General features: G+C 46.3%; 1 protein-coding gene across 1 annotated transcript in view; it reads right to left on the bottom strand.

Annotated features, from left to right (window-relative positions):
• DDAH1 (dimethylarginine dimethylaminohydrolase 1) overlaps positions 1-11,445 on the bottom strand; it is a 54,108-nt gene extending 42,663 nt beyond the window's left edge. Inside the window, exon 1 of the mRNA XM_084527644.1 lies at positions 11,081-11,445. Coding sequence (XP_084383770.1) covers positions 11,081-11,386 — 306 coding nt within the window. The 5' untranslated portion in view covers positions 11,387-11,445. The remainder of the gene's footprint in view (positions 1-11,080) is intronic.
• Positions 11,446-24,260: the final 12,815 nt, after the last annotated feature.

Here is a 24,260-nt window from a genome sequence, read left to right as displayed (position 1 = left end):
GATGCAGCTCCAGCCCTTCCTCCTGCCCAGCAGGGCCTGGGTGCAAACCACCAGGTCCTAGGCTCACGCAGCCCATATCTGAGGGGCCCACCACTGAGGCCATGGGGCTGCACCAGGTGTCTGTGGAAAGGGCTCACAGCTGGGAGGAGGCCAAGCAGGAGGCTTTGCAGGCCAAGCTCGATGCTCTGCTGTCAGAAAGGGCTTTTAGGCTGCTCGTGGCATTATCTCAGATAACAAGATGGATGCCACTCCTGGCACCCTGCCATTCATCAGACCTACCTGGAAATGCCTCCTGTGAGTGCTGTTCGCAGGCATAAGATCAGTTCTGCTCTGCACATGTTTAAAAAATTGATTACCTGTAAAGCAGAGGTATAAGTGCAGAAAAGAGCTACACCTTTTCCAAAAGGCTCCTCTGAGAAAGAGCTTCCTACCACCAAGGCTGATGCCTTCAGGCTTACTATCTGTATCACGCTATTCAGGAAAGCCTGACCATGATCTCCACAGCCAACAGTGGCAGATTATCAGCTGCCATCAGTTCCCCCATGACAATGTTGACCTCAAAGCCCAGAAGAGACCACCCTCCCCACAGCACCTTTTTTCCAGACCTCCTCAAGGACACTTTCACTAAGCCTGGCTGTCAATACATCAAACCTCTGTATGCCAAGCATTCATTGCTAGGCCTTTCTAAGAATCGTTTTGCAGAGCTTGGATGGCTATGTGTTTTCACAGCTGATGTGGAAAAGCTAGAAACAACATTTCCCAATGAGAGATCTCCACATTACAAAGTATGCACTGTTTCTTAGGGTTAATCTGACTTGGAAGGGGGGAAAAAATCCTTCCATACTGTTGACATAAAATATCTCAGCCTGTCTTAATAGTGGAATCATGCAATTCTCTAGTATCTGTGCTAGGATGGATAGAGGCAGAGAAGACAGAAGTTAACACCTGACCTCAGAGCATCCACATGTGGTGCTACAGCAGCCCACCTAGCACCACCTGACACCCGAACTAAGCCTGAGCACAGGTTCCCACTGCCCCACAGGACAGGAACACCAGCAAGGTGACTGCAGGATTCACACAGGGCAGCAGTGGAGATGCATGTCCCAAACTGCAGCCCTTGAACCACTCATAACCTTCAGGATCACAGTGAGTGACTCATTATGAGGCTGCTAACCAGCTATCAGTATTACAGCTTATTCATAATACATCAGCTGCTTAAGTGGGTCACAGGGACCTGGATATCCAAGTAGCCTGACTCCAGCAGCACTGGCAGCTTAAGGGAAGAATAACAGTATAGAGTGATTCTGTCTCCGGTATACTTTTTCTCAGCTTATATTGTAAGAGGCAGCATACACATTTCCAAAACCAGATATTGTGTCTGGATCAAAGTGTTGAACAGCTATTGATGGATCTCTTTTGTTAACTTACACCCAGCTACACTTTTGAACCCCACAACATCCTGGCAATGAACTTGACAGCTCAGTTGTGCATTGCATGACGAAGTACTTCCTTCGGCACGAGTCTGCTGCCTGGGTATTGCTCTGGATGTCATCAGGTTGTTTTTATCATTCCCAGTTCATTTTCTCTGTACCATTTGAGATATTATAGAGCTCTCCTATTTCTCCCCTCCCCAGAATAGCTTTTTAAGATGAAGGCATTTATCTAATTAGCCCCACTTCACACAACAGCAGTCCTGTGCCACAGCAAGGTCTTCTCAGCCACCCCTACCTTTTCTGCTTATGCTGTGTTTCCAAGACAGGTAACCAGAACATCACACAGCATTTCTTATCCAGGTGAATAATCTAAGCCCCGTTCAAAAAAAAAAAAAAAAGTGGCCTCTCAGCAATACTGGAGGTATGCAGTATTTAAAAGAAAGTTTTAGAAGTGCTCATTCAGAAGGGAACGTCCTAATACAGTCAAGAAATTCTAGAAATAGTTATCTAACTCATATCCTCCTCCAGCAGTATCTTTAAGCAGTTTCTATTTGGCTCTCAACAGCGCTGCTCACTTCAGCTCTAACTACCACATGTTGTCAGCACAAGCATTAATATTCCCATCAGAGGCTTTCAACATAAGATGAGCCACAAACTAGCATTAAGCCTTGGGGAAACCTAGTGGCTAGCAAGAGCTGCAGCTCTGCTCCTCTGTACAGTCAGGGCTAGAAGAACATGAGGTGCTCGAGAGGCACCACCTTGGTGGTTTCAGGCACAGTGATGCCAGACACTCAGCCATCTGGGTAGATGAAACTCTCCAAATCACTTAAATTGTTTGCAAAATGAACTCCTGAAGGACTGGTAAACATCTCATCTTTATAAAGAGGCATAACCTGGAAATTAGTACTAAACATCTGAAGTGCTTTTAAAACAGCAGCTTGCTACTTCTGGACAGCAGGCCACAACCTGGCTCCCTCTCTAAAGCACTCACCTTTTAAGTTAGCTGAACAGGAGTGCTTGGAAGGAGCTGACCACCTCCATGGCTGCTGGCCTGCAACTCAAAGGACACCAACCACCCAGAGACATTGGTGTGTGCAGGGCTCTTGTCCTGAAACATCCCCCCATTGGGTGTGGGAACAAACATACAGCATCCAGCTCCCATGACAACTCTAGGTTAAGCCTCTTCACAGATAAAAGGAAAGAAATCCAGAAAGATATCACAACACTGCTCCTAGTTTCCAATTATGTGGCAGGTCTTGTTTCAGCTTGCTGCAGTGGCCAGCTGGGACTGAGCTGAGACAGACAATTTGGTTTTACCATAGAACTTCATCTGGCATTCAGAAGCAGGCAGAGCGCCAGCTCCTTTACTATAAACACGTACAGCCCTTCCAGAAACAAATTAGCACAATTATTTTATTTTTTTTAAAGACAGTGCCAAGCATTGAATGTCTACTGAAATTAAAATGAATCCTGCAAGTCTCAAACAAGCTATTTTTGATGTACTTGTTTGGTTTTGCTATCAGTGTGAAGTAACAGAAAGAATACACCAGCTGACTCAGCCGGATTGTGTGCTATCAGCTGCGTTAGATGGAAGCAAGGCCTGACTCAGGTACATCTGAGCCATAAAACACTTCCTTAAAAGAAGGTATTGCTACTACTACAAAGAAAGGCAGCAAAAAAGATACTGTCACCCAATGCTGTGAGCACATCGCTCATCTCACTCTAGAGCTATGACTAACCAGTTCCTACCACTGGCCAGATCGAAACTCTTACAGCATAAAACTTGACTGAACAGAGATGTGCTCCTCTACAAAAATAGTGTGTTTAAGCAAAAATTGATCAGTAGTTACTGACCATGGTAATTACGTTTCTGACAGAAGCACATGCTCTGCAGGCACTAACCTCTGCAGGCCTTTCAAAAGCAAGGGCTTGTACCCAGATGTCTATGCACTGGGATAACTTCTGGGTGATGGAGACTCCTGCTCTGTATAGGCAACTCATGTTTCAGGTCAGACATCCACTAATCTAGCCTATATTTCTCATCCAGTACTGTTTACCAGGAGACTTAAAACAAAGAAGTCCTCTGAAAACTGAACACAGAAGCACAGACACCATTTCCTTGGACTAATTTGTACTACTAAGTTCACCAACTCATTTAACAGAACAGAGTAACGCAAATTAAACCTTGCTATATGGTCACCTCCTGTAGCATCCTCAGCGCAGTCCTGCTGTGTCTGCAGCCAAGGTCAAGGACCAGCCTGATCCTCCAGAATCACTCCTGGGAAACCAGCAAGGGCAGAAGAACAGTATTGACAGAAATGCAAGCCTAAGTGTGCTTGCTTTAATTAAGAAGGTCAGTGTTTACACCAGTCGTGCTTGCTGACATGCTGCATGCTCTGCTGCCCTCACAAGAGGGACAACTGGAGGCACTGAGTTTGTTAAGGACAACTGGACCTATTACTAACTCTCCCCAAATCCCACCTGACCAAACCAGAGGGTCTTACCTTTGCCACATGTATGCTCCTAAGTCAGCAGTACATATATTTTACAGTGAGCCAACAGTTTTACAAGCTTTATCAAAGCGACAGACAGGCACCTCTCTGACCTGCAGGACAGGCACTCCGCACACGTATTCCCAGCAAACCAGAGCTGAATTTGCAAGTGGAAGCATGCAAGCGGCAGAGGGGGGAAACAAAGACATGCACTTCTTCCTGTGTGTGTCCTGGCACGGCACTGGGAGCAGCTGCTGCCTGTGCTACTGGTACAGCTTGGGAAGCTCAGCTGGGGACTGCGCTCCCCACACTGAAGTGTCTCAGAGCCAGCAGGCAGAAGCAGAGCACACAGCAGCTCCGCTGCATCCCACTCAGCTCTCAGAAGGTGCTGCCAGATTACACCACAAGCAAGGCAGTGCTGCAGCCCACATATAAACCCTCTCCTTGGCAGGGTACACGGGGTACTGCGGAACTGTAGGGAGTATGAGATTAAAAAAATCTCTCAAACAACTGGGGATGCCAGGAACCCGCCTTTGTACTCCAAAAAAGCTTCCAGCAGTGACTGAGTTAAAGCAATTTTTATGATGCTTTTAAGTAAGGCAGCTGCCAAAGAGAAAGATTTAGCTTCAATCTGACAGTTGGGCAGGAATCCCTTGGGGAAGAAGCAGGGTAGCTCCGAGCCATATGGATAAGTCAGAACAGTAGAAAAGGCTCTTCTCACTTTCTTATGGAAATGCTTAAGGTTATTTGGAACCTTTAACCACTTAGCATTTGCACTGAACCATAAGCTCACCGACTATCACAGCTAAAGAATTGTTGATTAAAGAGGTACAACAGCTGACATCAGGCTTGCAAAATAATAATTGGTGTTCACAGGATATTAAAAGCAGGCATTTAATTTGGCTTCTGCCTTTCTTGCTTTGAATCTTTTGGTCAGCAACTCATATTGCTGAGAAACTTGATGTAGCAATTTATTAAAGTCTAAACATCGCCTCTTGTAGAAGAGCATTGAACTCGACTTGCTCCTAGACCATCCTTAAAGATCACTTTACAGTTCTATAGATAGAAACCAATTATAATGAATACAGTCCACTTATATTGATCTGACTAGAAGCTGCTTCCTAATATTTTCATTAGATCTGTGATTACAGAAGCAAAATTGAAAAATCAAAGAATGCAGCTCTTGGCATGACCCATTTGCCTGAAGTGTCAGCCCTATTAATGCAAGGTCAGAGCTCCATCAGCAATGAACCTGGAGACCAAAGCAGAACATACCCAAACTACACAGCAACATTCCAGCTGCAGAAAGATACGAGGAACAGAGCCACAGAAACAAACACAACCTGCTTTTGAAGTAGGCTGCTTAAAGAGGCTAAAGTGTTCCTTCCACATGTCTGAGGCTGCAATTACATAGGCTCCTGATACAGGTCTGATGCTGTCAGTGATTCTTTTAAAACTCACCTCAGGGTCTCTTCAAGAGGAAAGCTGCACACAAGACAGAACTTCTCCACTGGGTGCTTTTCCTTTATTTTATATGCTAGCACCAAAACACTGAAATGACAGCTAACGAAACCAGTTGCAGAAAGTACTGATGTAGATTCTGAGGAGAGACACTTGGTCGCCTTCTGTACCCCAAGATGGGCAGCACCTGTTTGCTCCTGGAGAAAGCTGCTTTCCCTCAGCACAGGCCCCAGCACACACTCTGTCCTGCAGGTCAGAGAGGGAAGATCATAGCACTTGGCTGCATCCATTCTGTGTAGAGAGCACTGAGAACACACTGTCTCTGCAAAAGACAAGCACAGCCCAGGTATCCATCCATCTTAACCATCTTCTCCTACATCTGACTAGGACTTCTGGACTTGTTTTCAGCACAGCTGCAGATAGCAGTGACAACCAGCGACAGTATCTTTTACACTTCTGATTTTGAAGTTAGAATGAGAACACTGAAAAGAAGAGGCCAAAGGAGCTTGTGTATGGCTCAGTGTAAAATTGGAAAGGCATTTAAGAAAAAAAAAAAAAAAACACAGCCTGAGGACAGAAAGGTGCCTAACACCATTTCTAATTGTTTTGTCAATCCTCAAAGCTTTTGCCCCTGTTTACTCGCCAGCTGGTTTAAACACTAAGTAATGACAGAGGGGTAACCCCTGAGACTCCCTCCCGAGCTTTCTAGGCAGAACATTAACCAGTAACAGCATGGGTGAAGCACAGTAAGTGAATGCAGAGCAGCCAGTGCAACTGAAGACAACCTCCAGGATCTGTTATGACAATTTACAGAACTATGAATTAAAGTTGGTGGATTTTTTTAATCTCTTGCCTCTCTAACAATCAGCAAGTGCTAATCCTCCATGGAAATGAGACAGGTCTCTGCCAGTTGTGCAGAAAAATGCTGGTTTAAGTGATTAGTCAGCAAATACAGGCTCTTGCATACTAGCATGTGCTATAAAATAAACCCCCATAGCCCATTTAAATTCAGGAACTAGCAGAGCCTTGAAACATTTCTCCAGAGTCAAGCTCTTTTATTACTTTGCAACAGCCATTATCCTACAGAACTACTGAGGTCTACAGATGGAATGGACGAGATGTCTGTCATTTGGCAGCTGCACCACAACCAGAGCTGCCTATGCAGGCAACTTCTCACCTGTTTGCTTTCTGCTTTCTCAGAGGCATTGGCCACCCAGCCCACGAACCACTCCTGGCAGCACCAGGCTGCAGTCAGGTCCACAGCCCAGCGCATGCATGAGCTCCAGGATAACCTCTCCACGCAGCCCCATGGGAGCACATGGAGCAGGATGGGGTGGCTGTGCAGGGGGGTGCTTGGTGCTGAGCAGCAGGTTACATGGCCCAGCAGGACCACAGCTGTGCACAGGGCCCTGCCACCCAGTGAGCAGATTCAGGAAGAACCCAGAGATGCTCAAGGGGCAACTGGGAGGCTCTTCCAAAGCTTGTTGAGAAGACAGCACATGATAAACATATTCCCTTGTTATTCACCCCATCCTCATTGCCTCTCCTCCCTCCCCATGCTGCAGGAATGCAGCCCCACAGATTGGTCCCCCATGGGTTTTGGTGGGAAGAGAGAAGGCTCTTGGATCAAGATTTCCTCTTGACTTCTGAAGGAAGAATCACTTGGTGATCTCTTCTGCAGCAGGTCCCAGACATTCTCCCCTTCCCAATGCAGCAGCTGAAAAGAAGAGGCCAGGTTAGCGGGGGCTATATTTCGCTGAGCTTTTGGATTTCCATCTGCCTGCATAAGCACAGAAATGGTAGAAGTGCTGTTTGTGCTATCCCAAGCACATTAAGACAACTTAGGCAGTACGAGCAATGTGCTGATCGGGGCTCTTCTCCCCATCTAGCCCTGGTGCGTTCAGGAGGTGACGTGAAATGTTTATACTAGAGGAATAAGCAATTGAGAACACGCTGCTGGAACAAAAGGTGCTGGAACCTGATCAGTGATCACAACATTTCCATTAGAGTTACTCAACTTGAACATTAAGTGCACTGGTGACTGCACACAGCTAAACAAAACAGCAGCTTATCCGCATTAGGTATCTATCTCTGGCTTACTCTAAATGCTTTCACCTTTCTGCTAAATCCAAAACTCTCCAGAAACTATGAATTTTAAAATAAGTTCAGGAGTTGATAACACAGAAATATAATGCCTTGAAATAAGCCTCTGCCTCTTGCAAACAAATCATTAAATGCATGACCAATTTTTCTGCTTTACTAAAAAAAATACTGGTCTGTTTCCCAGTACTGACTGAACATGACCAAGTTTAATTCAACTCTTTTTCCTCCCTACAATAACTTGGAGCTAGAACAAGCAATCTGTGGGTTGAGGTTTTTGTTGGGTTTTGTTCCAGGCAGAAAACCAGTAAAGAGTCCAATGGTGCTGGAAGGGGAACCACCAGTCTCTGTACAGCCTGGAAGCTCAGTCTGTGCTATTAAAGACTGCTGCAGAAGCGTGCCTGCTACACACAGCATTGCAGTAATTGATAACAAGCCTTCTTAATAAGGAGTCTAGTCAGCAAAAGAACACTCCGCAACAGTTCTTAAATATTGCATTATGGTTTTCAGTAACATGAAGTGGGGGAGGACAGGGATGGTGTGTCCTGATGAGCCGCCTGCCAGGCGGGAGGGCTGAGCGGCTCCGTGCACTGCTCCAGCTGTGCCCAGCCAGGCTGTACCACAGCAGCCCCCAGGCCCTTCATCTTCCCCTTGTCCTGATGGGGCTTCAGAGCCTGGCCCACCACAGGCCTCCTGGCAAGCTGCCTGGACACGAGCCCTCCTCTGCTAACACTCCCCAGAAGTGGTGTCCAGCAGCCCCGCAGGTCAGGGCTGAGACCAGCAGGCCGTGCCTGGCTGCAGCAACTCCCAGCCTCACGGGAGGCAGGGCCGCAGCGCGTGCTCAGCGCACGGCCCTCGCGTTAACTGGGTTAAGCCGAGCGCCAGCCGCACTGCTGCAGTGCTCATGGGGCTACGCCTCTGTTACATAAAGCGAGCAGGACTGCACTGTGAGAAACCCCTACCGCACGTGGACCGCAGCCACTGCCTTCCCTCCGCTGCCCACTGACGGTACGAGCCCCAGTCATGTTTGTGCCGGGCTGGACAGGCCAGCTGGGCTAGGAGCTAAGTCCTCCAGAAAGCATGAGAAAAGTGATTTCACAGGGCCTCGTCCTTCTGACTTTGGCAGTGGATCCATCAGACATGGAGCCACCCAGATCTGGTGACTGTTCATGTCCTGGGCAGGCAAATTTCATGACCATTAACTGACAATGCCCATCTCCAAGTACCTCAACCTACAACAGGCTTCATGCCCAGAGTAATTCAAGTCAGAAGAGACCTCAGGAGGTTCCTAGTCCATCCTCCCTCTCAAAATAGGGCCAGCTATGAGAACAGATCGGGTCATGCAGGGCTTTATCCAGTCAGGTCTTGAAAGCCTCCACAGACAACTGCACAGCTTCTCCAGGCCCCCATTTCACTGCCCGGCCACCCTCACTGTGAGCAGCCTCCTTACACCCCATTAAAATGTACTGCTTCCACTGAGCCTGTTGTCTCCTGCCCTCCTGCCACACAAGTGAACAGCCTGGCTTCATGCTCTGAATAACATCCACATAGGTGCTGAGGAGCTGAAGGATATTTATAGTTTGTTTTTTAATTCATAGAAAGCTCATGGGAGTGATTGCCCCTTCAATCAAGGAAACTAGTAAGTTTCAAGTTGTGCTTCAAAGCTTCCTCTTACATTGATTTGTGATAGCGCCTGGACAAGCCATCCAAGGAAAGAAGTAAATCTGCTCTGCTGCTTCTGCTAAGAGTTTACCCTGTTCAGGCTTTATTTCAAATCATGGCTGAGTTATGACTTCATGCAAAGTAGTTGGTGCTGATCAATAGGAGATCTAGCCCAGCAAAAAGGAATATAAACAGAACAAGTTTTGTATTACCCTCAAACTGACAATACACTACATAATTCAATGATAAATTGTTACCATATGCATCCTCTCCAGCACAATCCTTTTTAATTATTTTGTGGATGCTGGGGAGCATCTTCTAATTATGATTTAAAACAATTTAACATATTTAGAATTACATAAGTAAATGCCATGTCTTGTTTTTTGTTAATGAGGTAGAAAACAGACTGTTTTACCTGACTGATTCTTTTACTTGACTGATTCTTATAATAAGCAGGATAGAACTCATGGAACTTAATTCGCTGCTTTTAACCGTCAGGAGAGGGCTAATGCCATCAGGTACTTGCACTCAACACTACTTCACTCAAAGGCCAAGCAGCCTCAAGCATCACTGACTACCCCTCATTAGCCCTGCAGCCTCAGGTTATGCATCTTTGTGCACTGCCTTCATGGAACCAGAATAGCTAGCAACACTGAAGGGAGGAGAACAAAGAGGAAGGAATAAAGAAGAAAACATAACTTGGGATTTTTTAAACAAAGAAGTATCCCACATCCTTTGCTTCCTTGTTTCATGCTTTTCAGTTTCCTTATGGCACCTCAAATAGCAGAGCAAACAGTTACAGCCACTATCGCATTCAGTTCTGCTGCCATATCTCATCTCTTCATGCTCACTGTGCATTGGCATAACCTGAGACCTCAAAGTAGACAATGAAATACCACCTCTCACTTTCAGCTGGTGGCAACTGGAGTCTCCCACCTCCTGCCAGTGCCACCAATTGCCACCAGCTGGGTAACATACACCACCACCCCTTGCTTTCCAGGCTCCTTCTAAGCACACCCACCCAGAGCTGACCCCCACCTCCACACGCAGACTCCTGTCTACTTGCGAAGCCCAGCCAGTGACAGTGGCGTTTCTCCTGCAGGCCGCTGGAGCGCACATGGCAACACACACCAGTGACTCATGGGATAGGGCCTCAGAAGGCTCAGCTGGGCTCCCGCTGAGCAACATCCACTGCTGGAAGCTTCACGCTGGTGCTGTTGGCTCCAAGAGGGCTGGGATGCACTTGAAGCAGCACGTACACGTGTGCGCGCTCATGGAGGTACATGTGTGCAAGAGCTTCGAGACATCCAGGACTCACTGGAGGACAACACTCAAGCAAGCCTTATTGCTAGAACGAGGGCACCATACCCATACCAAGCATGCTAAGGCCACGTAGACCACTCCCCGCTGTACTTGCCAGCCAGCCCAGGGTCACACACTGATCCCGGGCAGCAACAGGCTGCAGGTGCCCACGGATCACGGGGCGAGTCCTGCCCACGGGGAAGACGGCCACTGCGAGATGAGAGATGGCTGCACTGGGACACACCTGCGGGAAGGCAAGGGGCCAGCCGGACAGCCCTGCAGCTCCGGGCTGGGTACGAGAGGTCCCTCAGCCCCTGAGGATGCAGCAGCCGGGCAGCACTCGGCCACCCGCCCGGACCGCGCCCGGCAGGCGCCCCACGAGCACCCGGAGCCCGGCTGCAGCCCCCGCCCGCCCCCCGCACTGCCGTGCCCACCCCGCCGCGCCCGACACCGAGACCACGGGCGGCAGCTCCGCGAAGCGCCGCGCTCGGCTGCCGCGGGGCCGGGGCTGAGCCGCGCTGCGGCAGCGACCCCCGGGCGGCGGCTGCAGGGAAGGGAAGGGCCGAGCCCGGCGGCACCGAGCACCTGCGGGCCGGGGCCGGGGGTCGCGCAGGCGGTGCCGGCCCCTACCTCCTTCCTGCGGCTGGGTGCGCCCGGGCGGGTGAGCAGCGCCGTCTCCTCGCACACCACGGCCGCGTCCTCCACGAAGACGCAGTCGGGCAGGCTCTCGTCCGCCGGCAGCTCGAGCACCCGCAGCCCCAGCTTGCCCCGCAGCACGCCCACGTACAGCTGGTGCTCCCGCTCGGCGCGGGCGAAGTCCACCTCGGGGCCGGCGGCGCTGCGCAGCGCCTGGCGGCACAGCGACTCGGGCAGCGCCCGCACCACGGCGTGCGTGCAGCGCCCGAAGGCGCCGGGGCCGCCGCCCAGCCCGGCCATGCTGCGCGCGGCCGCGGCGCGGGGACGCGCACCGGGACCACCAGCACCGCCGCGACCGGCTCCGCGCCGCCGCCGGCCCTGGCGCTGATAAAGCGCCGCCCGCGGCCCGGCCGCGCCCCATTGGCTGCCCACCGGGCACGGCGCCACGGGGCCGCCGCCGAGCGCGCTGCCATTGGCTGGCGGCGGCGGCCGCGCCCCGCCATTGGCCGCCCCCCGCCGGGAGCCGCTTACCTGGGATGGGACCCGCCCGGCCCGGCTGGGGCTGGGGGCGAGGCCGCGCCTCGACGTGAGGCGGCCCCGCAACGGCCGGGGCTGGGGTCGGGTCCGGCCCCGCCGCGCGGCCCCGAGCCCTCCCGCCCGCTGCGGGGTCCGTGCCGGGCCGGCAGCCCCCAAGGCCGGCTGGGCGATGCCCGGCGTGTGGGAGAGGGACCTCGAGCTCTGCCCCTCACCACGGCCGGCATCTCAGCCCGAGTGCCCCTCAGTTTGTTCACGTCAGGCACAAGGCGCCCACTGACTGCTCCTCACCGTTCTGGGAGCTGCTGGGGTACACGGTCATCCTGTGACCCAGCCTCCAGGCGTGCAGTGCTCTGACAACCACCACCAGTACCCAAACATCTCCCAGCATCTCCGGCATCTCCCCACACCTCCGCGTTCAGACAGGCTCAGCACGGAGAGGCCACTTGCTGCTCTGTCATGCCCAAGCAGGGTGCTGTCAGCACACTCCCCCTTTGTTGTTTCCCTGGGACTGGGCGGATGGCTGGGAGATGGATCCGTAAAGCCAAACGGAGAATCTGCCATGAAGGAAGGCAGTTCCAGATACAATCCAGAGCAAATAAAACCAGGCAATCCCAAATCACTCTTCATGCCTTTCTGTAGGACCATTTGTTGGGACAGCTTGTCCACCTTCTTCCCTTCCTTTAAGGTACCAAAGTTTCCACCTCTGCAGGGTGGTAGGGAAACCAGAGTTCTGCTCCAATTCTGCCTTGGAGACTGAAACAATGAGGAGCTTCCATCATTTCCCCTAAAAAGAAGCCCTTCCCCATGTTGGATTTTCCCCAGGCTTCATCCTGACAGGAGGTCACCCTGGAAGAGGCCCAGCCCTCTCCGGTCCTTCCAGCTGCACACCTCTGGCTCCCAGGGAGCGAATTCGGCTCCGCGCCAGACCTTGCATCAAGGGAGACACCCTCCCGGGTACCTCAAAGCCTCTCCTCATCAGAGCAGATGGGAAGTGAGGAGGAACATAAATTTCCCTTCCAGCTGTTCTTTTCCTGGCGAGGCTGTTTCGGTTGCCCCTCTGATCACTGAACTCCCCCAGCACACGGCTCCATGCTCCCTTTTGGTGCTCAGAGCAGCTGCCTTGGTTGTGCTATCGCGGACACAAGCACATTTCAGCTTTTTGGGATACGATTAATGAGTAACATGAAGGAAATATCAAAGAGTGTTTCTAAAATGGCAGCTGACTAGATTTTCATCCACATTTTTCACACATTCTCCAAATACCCCCTATCAGCTGCCTTTATTTAACGTGCATAGGCACAGTTATTTGAATAACTGTGATTCACTGAGTAATGTGCAAACATCATTCTCCTTAAACAAACGGTCAGGCAATTGAGCTGCTATCGTTTAGGACAATTTAAATTATTGAAAAACAACTACAAATGGTACTATACCATTTCTGGTATACAGGATTCAATAGCTCACAGAGTATATATAATGTGTGCTCCTCCCACAATCATTAAGGCTGATTTTTACACCTTACAGATTCAGGATTTGGCCATTGACAGTCTTTATTTATTTATTTATTTATTTATTTATTTTTGTTAGCATGACTTTTAGCCAGAAGAAAAAACACTACTATCTTTCCACAATTTAAAAAATTGCCAGAGTTCCTACCTGAAAAAGTATTGAAAAGACTTGGTTCTACAGCCATTCAATCGGAGAGTTCCAGTCAATACAGATTTTTTGACTTTCATAAATACCTTGTGAATTTATATGCTCTGACAATTTTTAGATCTCAGTGAGAGATGCTGTGCAGTCATCTTGGCTGCATATTAAATGACGGGACAGTGCGGTTTGCCCCGGAGGCATTGCCACTGACTGGGCTGTCCCCAGGTGGCTCGTGGGAGCTGGCCTAGCATCACAGCCAGCACCGCTGGGTGCCTTCCTCTTGTGGGGGACGGGGCTGCAGGAAAGATAATCTCTTTACAGGCAGCAGCATGCAAAGAATGCAACGTGTTTTGGAAACATAAAACATTACCTATTTAGACAAGGTTACAGAAATAATTACGGCAGTAGAAAGACAAAGCCCTGTCTGGCTCCACCAATTTATAAAGGGTGCAGTGTACATACAAATGACAAACTGTTTGCTGATTGCGATCATTCTATTATTTATGTTGAACAGAAAGGCATCAGCAGCAATCTAGGAACAGATGCAGTCAGAGCAAGATTGTGCATATTTGTAATAAGATTAACAAAATATCAGTTTGCACACAAATTAGCGTTACATAATGGAATGTATTCACATAGTCCTGCAGGAGTTACGTTAAAATTCATCATAGGCAATAATACAAAGTGGGTCAGCTACAGTCATCTACACAGTATTTCTCGTCTGCCTTGCTGTATAGCCAGTATTTTCCTGGTAATTTTGTCCTGCTGGAGCAAGTGCTGTTAAAGAACAAAGCTGCCTCCCAGCAAGAAAAAAGCTGTGTCACCTTATGGAATTCAGGCAAAAGGAGAAAACCGTGCTGGTAGCATAAGACATAATGCAGATCACTCAAGCACTATCATAGAAAGCTGCATGTAGAAAGGAGAAAACACTATACAGAAAATATAGAAAAAAATGTGATTTTTTTTTTTTTGACTGACACTACACAGTCTCATCTGCTGGCAGTGACAGTGAAAAGAAAATTGCCTTGCAAAATGCACTTGAGGAAGCACATGTGAGCAGTGCATTCACTTGCAGGAGAAAGCACTAGATATCGAGAATGAAGATATGGCTTAAAAGTTATGACAGAAAAGTCATCAATAAACAGAGAAAAATTTCATCCATTTGACAAAATCATCAGCAGCATATCAATAAGAGTTTTTTACAGCTGTAACTTGAGAACAGGCTGCAGCTCTGTGAAAAGCTGCTGCAAAGACGACGGGAATAATTTGTCCTTACCCACAAGGTTGGAGACAAGCATGGGACTGAGATTACTGCAAGAAAAAGTAGGGAAAACTTTCTAACAATAAGGAGCAGAGGAAAAGATTGCCTGGGAACACTGTGCAGCTGCCATACCAGCTGTTCTTAAGAAGTTAAAAATATATCTGTCAGGAGCAGAAAGCTTGAGCTGGGGAAGAAGGATGGATGAGAGGAGGTCTTTTCCAGTCCAGGGCTTCTCTTATCACTTTTACACTGGAAATGACTGATACTTTTTTTCACTGCTGTTGAACAGTTTGTGGGACAATGACAACAAAGAATTTGGATTTGGGCTGATTGCTCGGATGTGCCAGAAGGCTGCAAAGACACCTCTGGGTCTACAGCCTTAATGACCATCTCTCACACTGTAACTGAATGCCACCTCAAACTCAAGACAATGAAGACCCAGGACTAGAAGGCCACCGAGCCCCTCAGTCACCAGCACTTCCCACTGTGGTGGTTGAAGCTGTACCAGAGAGATGGAGAGACGCCGAGCTTCACTTTTTAAAAGGAGTACATGTTTAAGGGATTCCTCACCTCAGTACAGGACCCGTGCATCTACTGCCCAGCCAAATGCCATTATGAACAGAGGCAGACACTTTGCAGGAAAAGCTCCCGTTATGACCCAAGGGTCTTTCATTCTCTTAGCAAAGGTACAGGATTGGGTCTTACAGCCATAAAAGAGAAAATGGTATTTTAATCATCCTCTGGATACATGAAAAGTCATGGAAAGGGCTTTTCACCTAGATGACTAACTTTCAACTTCGGCTCTAGTACTATAGTGCAAAACAACACCATGAGTCCACTGAACAGTCTTTGTACTAAGTGGCCGGGCGCCTGAGGCAACATGTCACCTCCCTTAACTTTGCCCCAGCACATGGACAACCTCCAGAGCCGTTCATGTGTTCCAAATGCTGAACAGACTTAGCTCTCAGTGTAACAGGCTGCTCTTGGAAGAGGTACCAATGTCTCTGGGTGGTGTAAAGCAGCAGTGCATCTGCCAGTGTGCAGGAGCAGCATTTTCCCTCGCCTGAGCTGAACCCGAGCTATCTCACAGCCCTACTACGGTCAGATTAATTCTATATATAGCTGGTTCAGGACAAACACAATATTTATTTTGTCTGGTATGGGCTAATGAAGCGCGCCTGTTCTCAGCTGGCATTTTGCATACTCTGGAGAAGGAGGAATTTCCCTGAGCTGACAGCTAAGCAGTTGTTGGGGGACAATGCTGTCAAAGGGTGATTCTTTAAAAGTCAGCTTTGGCAGCATTGTTGCCAGGACACATGGCACCAAAGAGCCTGGACAAAACTCGGAGGCTCAGGGCATTCTTAGCATTTACAGCCTTCCCACGGGTTTCGTTACAATAGGTTGCACTGGTACCACCAGGATCGGCTACTCAGCTGAGCAAACAGATCATTCGGGAGGGAGCTGCTCAATTCTGTTCATGTGCCATGCTCATGTTTCCTCACCTGCACCATCTACATGCACTTCTGCCATTCTTCCTCTGTAGGAGGAAAGTCTCTTGTTCAATTAATAAGAATAATAAAAAAGGCTGGGTTAGGTACCACAGTTTCAGATGACCAGGACTAAAAAGCAAGACTAGTAATCTGTGGGGATTTATGCAGAATTACAATATTTGACATCTCTCTTACAGAAAGGAATAGAAAGACACCATTTGTTTCCCTGATGGATATACTTCCCAGCAATATGCCAGAAATACTACGCCAGCCAGGAAAGAAAGAGGAGACAGGGCTAGGACAAGTGCTTTGCAATTTGTTCCCATTGTGGCTACCCTGGGAAAACTAGACAATAAGACTTTTTCCTGGTATCAGATGGCATTTTTAATAAAGTATGCTATTTTATCAGCTTAGCAAAGGAATATCAGCTCCAGTAGTAGAAAGAGGGATGGCTCATGCCATTCGCCCTTACGCAGCTAATTTTCAATGGGTCTCACAGATCCCAAAATGCCTGCTGTGGGGTGGCTGCCCAGGCAGCACTGCAGGTGCCCCCATGGGCAGGGAAGGGCAGCGCAAAAAGGCTGCCAGAGGTAAGTGTGGGATGAACTCTTTGGTAAGTCACAGCTGCTGAAATAGGGAAGCAACTATATGACAGGGGTGATGCACATGCTGTGTTTTCTTTCCGTCAGTCCTCCAGCAAAAATACATCTCTAATCCCTAAAAAACCAAGAGCCTAGAAATGCTGATTGATCCAGGTTAATATTTTCTAAAGGACCCAAGCCCTTTACAAAGTGACTTGAGTTGCTTTTTAATGTTTACCCTAAGTCTCCGTTTGCCTTTTCTATGGAGACAGCTGACCAGTTGGCAGCACCCTGCAGGTGTGGCAAGCTGTCCTTCCATTTCATTGCCTGAAAAGCCCTCGCAAGCTCAGCAGTAAGATGCAATGACATTTGGCTGTAGCATTTCTTGCTTTTCTTAGTTTGTATTTCTTATTCCTTCTAGTGGCCAGCTGCCTGAGAATGAATTCCCAGCCTTTCTTGTCATGTTGGCATCTTTTACCTTGGTTTGTAAATGCTTGGTACATTTTTGGTGTTGATTTGGTCAATAACCTGCAAATGTAACTACAAAACTGTACATTCACATGAACGTGGTAAAGTGGAATTAGCTTTTGTATCCTCAAGAAAGAAAATATGGGGGTATGTACATATGTAAACAGACACACCTATATATACATCCATATATATAAATGTATTCACATAAGTCAACAACTTTGTGGTTTCTCTGGCATGCCTGCAAAGGACAAGCAGGTCTTTTGCCAGCTCCTTTGGCACTAAGATTAGTGTTAGAGACAAACAGGTTAATGCATCACAAATTAAACTGAGAAGGTAGAAGATTTCCAATATGCTTTTTAAAAAGAATTTGTTAATATACTGTCTTAAGTGTCAGAGTTAAGCTACAAAACATGAAAAGATGCACAGATTAGCTTCAGTATTAATGTATCCAGGCTTGTGGCAATAAGCATTGCTGTAATCTGTCATAGAATAGACATAAAAGAATCTTTTCTTCTTCAAAGAGAAATATTCAATAGCTGTTTGCCCCTCCAAACCAGCACAATCTGTAGTGCCTCCATGGGAAGCAGGTAGTAAACAGGGGAGTGACACTGGTTGGAAGATCTGATGAGATACAAGATAATCAGTTTGTTCCATTTTGATTTGTGCTGTTCTTTATCACTTAATTTAGAGGTTTCTGAATACCTCTAATATGCCAGCTGAAAATGGAGAGACAGAACAGTTAAGATGCAGTTCAGAAAAGGACATAACTGCCAGTGCACACAAGTTCCCTGACAAGCAGTGCCACTGCACACATCCGGGTCTGGACGCAGCGCTGGGAACACGGGCTTCAAGCCAATTAATTGACAGATGAGCAGGAGTTGAGGCATCCTTGACACCACCTAATGTCTGGTTCTGAGGAAATGCTGAGCTGAAGCACCTACCGAACTTCCAGACCTTCTTTCCAAAAGGCAGTAACCAGACCAGAAACCATCTCACTGTACTCACTGCTACGATCATTTCTCCTTATGCGCATCGCTTGACTAAATGTTTCCTGCTTGCCTGTCCTGCGAGCAGTTTGTACGCACGGTCTACCACCAGAGCACTGCTGAGTAGCTGTGTTGTTATTGACCTTCATGAAGATGGGTTTGTAGGGTCCGCGCAAATTATCCCACAGATCAGCGCAACCCAGACTGAAGATTTGCACTTCAGCATATTCCAAAGAACAAGCAGGTACGCCTGTAAAAGATCTCATTCACGTTTTCTTAATGATGTCTTGAAACTGATGATTACAACTCTTTTTCTTCCCCAAGTCCTGAGGACTTCTGATGACATGTAAATTAACATGCTGCAAATATTCTGTACTGATGCTCACATTTTGGCCTGATCTCTTGACATTTCAGAATCTCTATCCTTTTACACTTGATAGCAATTCAATATTTTACAGAAATTCAACCATTAAAATTTTAGGCAGACATACAAACATTGCCAGCCACGTTATTTGAAAGGAATAAATGTTGTCTTAATAAACAACTAGAAGAGATCAGTTCACATACTGAGTCTGCTTGCCAATGGCTTTGCTGACCACATAAATTCTGTTCTGTTTGAAAGGTTTGTGAAATGAAGTGGAGAGGACCAGTTATGCCTTTCACAACATAACTGCAAAGACAAAGGCAGCACTGAAAGCAGATAGCTCTCATATTGATTTCTCTGAAAGCAGCAATAGAAAAGTATACTTGGTGTATTTTGCCAGTTCTACTCCTTACTGCTATAAATATATCTAGACTACTACCACAAAATGCTCATATTCTTCATCCATTCAGGATCAGAGAAGAAATACCATATGGTAATGACCACATTAAGTAGGAATGGAAGGAATTTTATTATGCATCTAAATAAAATATAATTATTTAATGATTATGGTTGTAGTTTCACAGGATATATAGACCTGAAGTATAATTATCTGCTCACTTCCACAGATGCATTAAACAGCAGGAGTGGAACTGTATAAAGCAATTTAAAACATCTTTTTCATAGCAGACGGAAAAGTATTCTTTTAGTTATTTTTTACAAGAAAAAGACCTATCTTTAAAAATAACCAATTATTTTAAGCATTTACACTTCTGGGTTCTCTTCTTTCACGACCTGAAAGGCAAAGGCCTGGGAAAGCGCTTCAGTAAAAGCAACATCTGAACTCTCCTAAGTAGGACACACCACACCATGAGTCATTTCTCAAAGTCTCACTAGAAACAGTGAAGATGACAAGACAGTGTCATGTGGGAAGTATTTTGTTACAAACAGTAGCACTACTCTGAGTATAAAATGAGGCTATGATCCAACACTGAATAACAAAGGAGATGTATCAATATCTGTTATATTCTAACAGCTGTCTGAGGTACCAGATGACTTGTGCTGTGCATACTGTCATCTCCTGATTAGAAAGGCAGATATATATACATGAAAGTGAAGCAGCAGTGACATCATGATTTAAAAATACTCCAATAGAACAAGGTGAAATTCAAGATCTAACTAACCAACAGAAAATGCATCGTTTTCTTACTTTAAAGTTGGCAAGTATGGATCGAAAACTTGCCTTTTTTATCTCCACTATCTTGTCCATGTATATGGTTTGCTTTCCACTACAGGCTATTTTAATGGGATTAGTTATCAAAGTCAAACATAAATAAATCACTGTCTCCAAGAATGTTTGAATTTGGGAATTATTTTTTCCCTACTGCTTCAAATTAAATATTTCTTAAACAAAGGCAAACACACACAAAAAAGTGAGATATTACCAGTGAATGACTATACTAATCCAAGTTAGGCATTTCTTTCCTGGTAAGTCAGAAAAAGATTAAAACATAAAATCCTTATTACACAATATTACTTTTAGACGATTACTTTTTAGGTATAAGTCGAGTACCGCTTTCATCGTAAGTTCTAAACCATCACTTAACCTTGGCACACTTCCTTGGTATTTAGCTATCTGGAGGCTGATTCTGCCTTATCATTGCTGTCAGGGAAGAGTTGTTCCAGTAAAGTCACTTCAGATGAACACATGGGCAAAAGGAAAATCTATGCATTTGTTTCTTCCCTTTTGGTGTACAAGTCATTTTGCTAGAATTGGGTACATCTAACAATTTTTACTATTGACCGTGCTTATTTTTACTGTATAGAGCAAAATTGCCTGCGGCACTATATAACAGAATTCCTTATATGCGTAAGGGGTATCTGCTGAATATGTAGCATTTTACTAATTATCAGTTCCTCAACAGAAGGGAATTAATTATTTGAACCTTTATTATTATTTTTTTTTAATTTCAGAAAGCCATCCGCACATTCCCTCAGCACAGGCACACCAATCTCCATTACACGTACAATGCTGGATTAGTTATCTGAAACTGTGCATAATGATGCCATTTGCATATTGAACTGTAAATCACAGCAAATCTATATTTTCAATAGCTTTGCAAAAGCAATTCTACCTCCTGCTCCTTTCTCAACCTTTTCCTGTAACATTCCCCTTATTTTTTTTCCAAGTTAAATTGCTACACTTTGTGCCTGCATACGAGTTTTCTCATGTCTCTGTTTCAAGATCAGGACCTGCACCAGCTGTGCTCCCCTGGAACAATGAAACTGTCAACGACAGGGCAAAAATGTGGCATTCAGCCCATGAAATTTGTAAGTCACCCACAAAAGGGCTCATGTTGACTATGGGCATTAGTGTCTTCAAAGTGAAATGTAAAATCCACTTCTTTTGTCTAGTCCTCTGCTCAGTAACACCACATTTATAAACAAACACACATCATAAAATAAACAGTGCCTTGCTCTTGTTGACTAGAGAGAGGCAGGATCTTTCTGTACCCGTTTTATTATTGGGAAGCAACTGGACACTACAGCAATGAGATGCTTTATCTGAGGACCTAGAGACGTGGAGATTCTCCAAAGCTGACAGCACATTGTGTACTGGTAGTGTGGTTAGGAAGGCTGTTTTACAGTTAACTCCTTGCAATTCTATCCACATATTCAGCTGAACCCCCACCTGAAACCTGCAGATGAAAGCAGCTTTAGCTTGCACACAGCAGTGACAGAGACTGAAGATACACATCCGGCTGGTGAGCACTAAGAAGTAAATTGTGTGCCCAGATGGAAATCAATAGCTCTCTTCATTCTTTGGCAAGATCGGGAGTGTTGGATGGCAATTAAAGCTCACCCAGCTGCCAAGTGCCCTAATTACACACACAAGAAATTTCACGTATCTCCTTCTACCTGACACATCCCTTGGGCCACATTCATTAAGCCTGTTACAGTCATACCTACTGCTGTTGCTAGCACTGATTTTTTTTCTTTAATATCTATCTATCTATCTAAATACATCCTCGCTTGCACCTGGCTCCACCAGTGAGCAGTCCACCCAGAGGCCAGTGGATGCTTCACGATTGCCTCCAGCCCCCCTGCAGAGGCCAGGCAGCCATCACACGGGATTTTCACCAGGCCCACCCAGGCATCCACTTCCCACTCCCACTCCATTTTTACTGTTTTTCACCTCTTACTGAATTTCCGAGAAGAATTGCTTTCCTGCCTGCTCGTTGACCAGCCACTTGTTTTATTGCACCAAACTACCTTGGATTGTCTCTGGCCGTCCCTCTCGCCACCTGGGCTCTGCACTGCACACCCCCCAGAGCAGCACTTACAGCCAGCAAAAAGCAGCACAGACCAGTGTGGAGATAAAACGATGGCTTAAAAGTGAGGCTGCACCTGTGTGCGGGACTGTGCGTGCAAACCACCTGCAGGTGCCTCCTTTGCCCACTCGTCCACGTGAGCAGGTGAGCAGCTTTCCAGGACAGTGCAGCATCAGCTGTGCATACCGCGCAGAGCACTCAAGGCGAGTGGCAAGCTCTGTCGTTGCAACATCCAGGGACCTGCGTAGTTCTCTTGGAAACGAAGCCCTGTCTTTTATGTGTTTTGGCATTGCTTTGTTCATACCGCCTTTGTGAGCCAAGGCAGGTTGGGATTCTAACAGGAAAGAGCAGATTTTACTTCTCTTGTTAGGAACTATACAGCAAAAAATTCTTTATAATCTCTTTAATTTTCCTGGCACATTTTTGTACCGTATAAATAATAGTACCTAATGGACAGCTGAACTTGAGTGGTGCAAGCAGTTTCCAGGAACGCCTCCTAATTGGCCTTGACCAAAACATGTTTTCTTTTTTTTTTTTTTTTTTTTTTTTTTTTTTAACAGCCTTCAATAATTCAGATCTGAATCTAATGCAATTAGTGAAGCTGTGCAAAGCACACTGAAAAAAAAAGCCACTAAAAGCTCAGGCCTCTTCTTTTATCATCATGATTATCACTTTATTAGGAACTAAAGTGGGAACACCCATTAAGTACCTGTGGAGCCAAGAGCACCGGCTCTAAAAGCTCTAAAAAGTCAAAGATAAAATACCACCCCACTTAGCCTGACAGCTCAAGACCACAATGCTCAAGCCATTGTGCTGTGTAAATCACCTTGTGTTTGCACAGAGGCTAGATCATTTTTATTAATCCACAAGATTAGCTGAACAGGGTTCAACTATATTCACTAAAGAACAAATAAGCTACCAGATACATCAAAGGTGAGGAGAGAAAAGAAAGGGTAAGAGGGAATCAGTCCTTCCCCTTGGGCCGTTCCTATCTACATATGAACTTCCCAGGAGGAGGAAGGCTGACTATTACAAACATTACAAACATTTAAGGATATTAACTTATCCTATGCCTTTTTTTTCTCATTTATCCTGTGTCTGCTGCAACCCTCTGGAAGGGCAGTGAGGCCTTAGAGGCAGGTATAAATGGCTTTCTGCTGCCAGACAAACACTGGGGTGCCTTAGAGATAATGAAAATTATCTCCATTGTCAGAGAAAAAATAAACCTCAAACAACCAGAACTATTTTTGGTACAAGAAATAGTTAATAACTTCACTTCATTCTAGATGCATTAGTTTGCAAATAAACACTATATTCATTCTCCTTTAATACAAATAATTCATATGCACAAAAACTATTGCAAATAAAGCCTGATGGGAATTCTCCTTGAAGAAGAAAAAGACCATCTGTCCTTCACCAGCCAGGCACAAAAGGGATGCCTGGCTATTTTATAAAAGCTGCCAGTCACTTCTAGGTGTGGGATCATCTCTCACAACAGGCAACATGCCATCTCCCACACTGGTGAATGCTGTGTAATTTGCAGCACTGTGAACATGGTTTGTAGTGATATTTGATAGGGTCGTAGGACATAAATTACAGAGTTATTACACAGAGCTGTTACCGCAAATTCCTGCCTGGCATCAGACCCTATGAGTTTTCACTAGGGATAACGAAGAGGAGGAAAAGACATGTTCTGAACTTTTTAGGAGACATTATTTTTAAAAAGAAGTTTAGGGGGGAAAAAAGTCTTATGTGGAAAGGTTTTACTGTTATCCTTGTTATTTCACTGCTAACAGAGTTATCATTTCAACTGGACAACATCCTGATAGCAAGAGAAAAAAAAAGACAATTTATACATTTATGTATCTGAGTTGAGTCTGGGGATGGCACTATCTGTCTAGGTACGGCACAGCAAGACTGGTTTTCCTCTCATATTTTCAATGCTTCCAAAGTGCAGATGTCAGGCGATATTCTAGTCTGGAAACAAGCTCTGTAGAGGCGATAGCTTATACCCCATTATACACATCGGGTGCAAAACTTTGTCATATTGCCGACCATCATGACAGATGCTCTCCAGGACTAACAGCACAAAGGCCTCTCCTGCAGAGAACTTAGCGGTGGAGTTTGAAGGGACAGATCCCAATCATGGCACAAAAGTACACACTACACCATTCCCTGGGGTCTGCTGTCACCGAGGAATCGGAGCCTGAAATCGCTGCCCCGCAAGGCCGTCCTCAGCCACTGAGCCCAGTGAAACACTGCGTGATTGAGGATTAGCAACTATTTAATTCATTTTGGCCTGGAAAGAATTTAAGAAGAATGAGAAGCTTGAATCAAAACTTGAGTAAGCCTGAAGCTATCCTGACATGTTTGTGAACTAAATTCCCTCCCAACACTTTTCTATTATTTTGGTTCTTGGATCATCATTCTTTGCATGCTGGGACCAACAATGCCTTTTATTGTAGCCTGCCCCATTTTCATCCTGCACACAAAGGGAAAGCTCCC

Source organism: Aythya ferina (assembly GCF_964211825.1).
Source record: "Aythya ferina genome assembly, chromosome: 8".
NCBI classification, from domain to species: Eukaryota; Metazoa; Chordata; class Aves; order Anseriformes; family Anatidae; genus Aythya; species Aythya ferina.
This window is presented reverse-complemented; position numbering and strand designations above follow the sequence as displayed.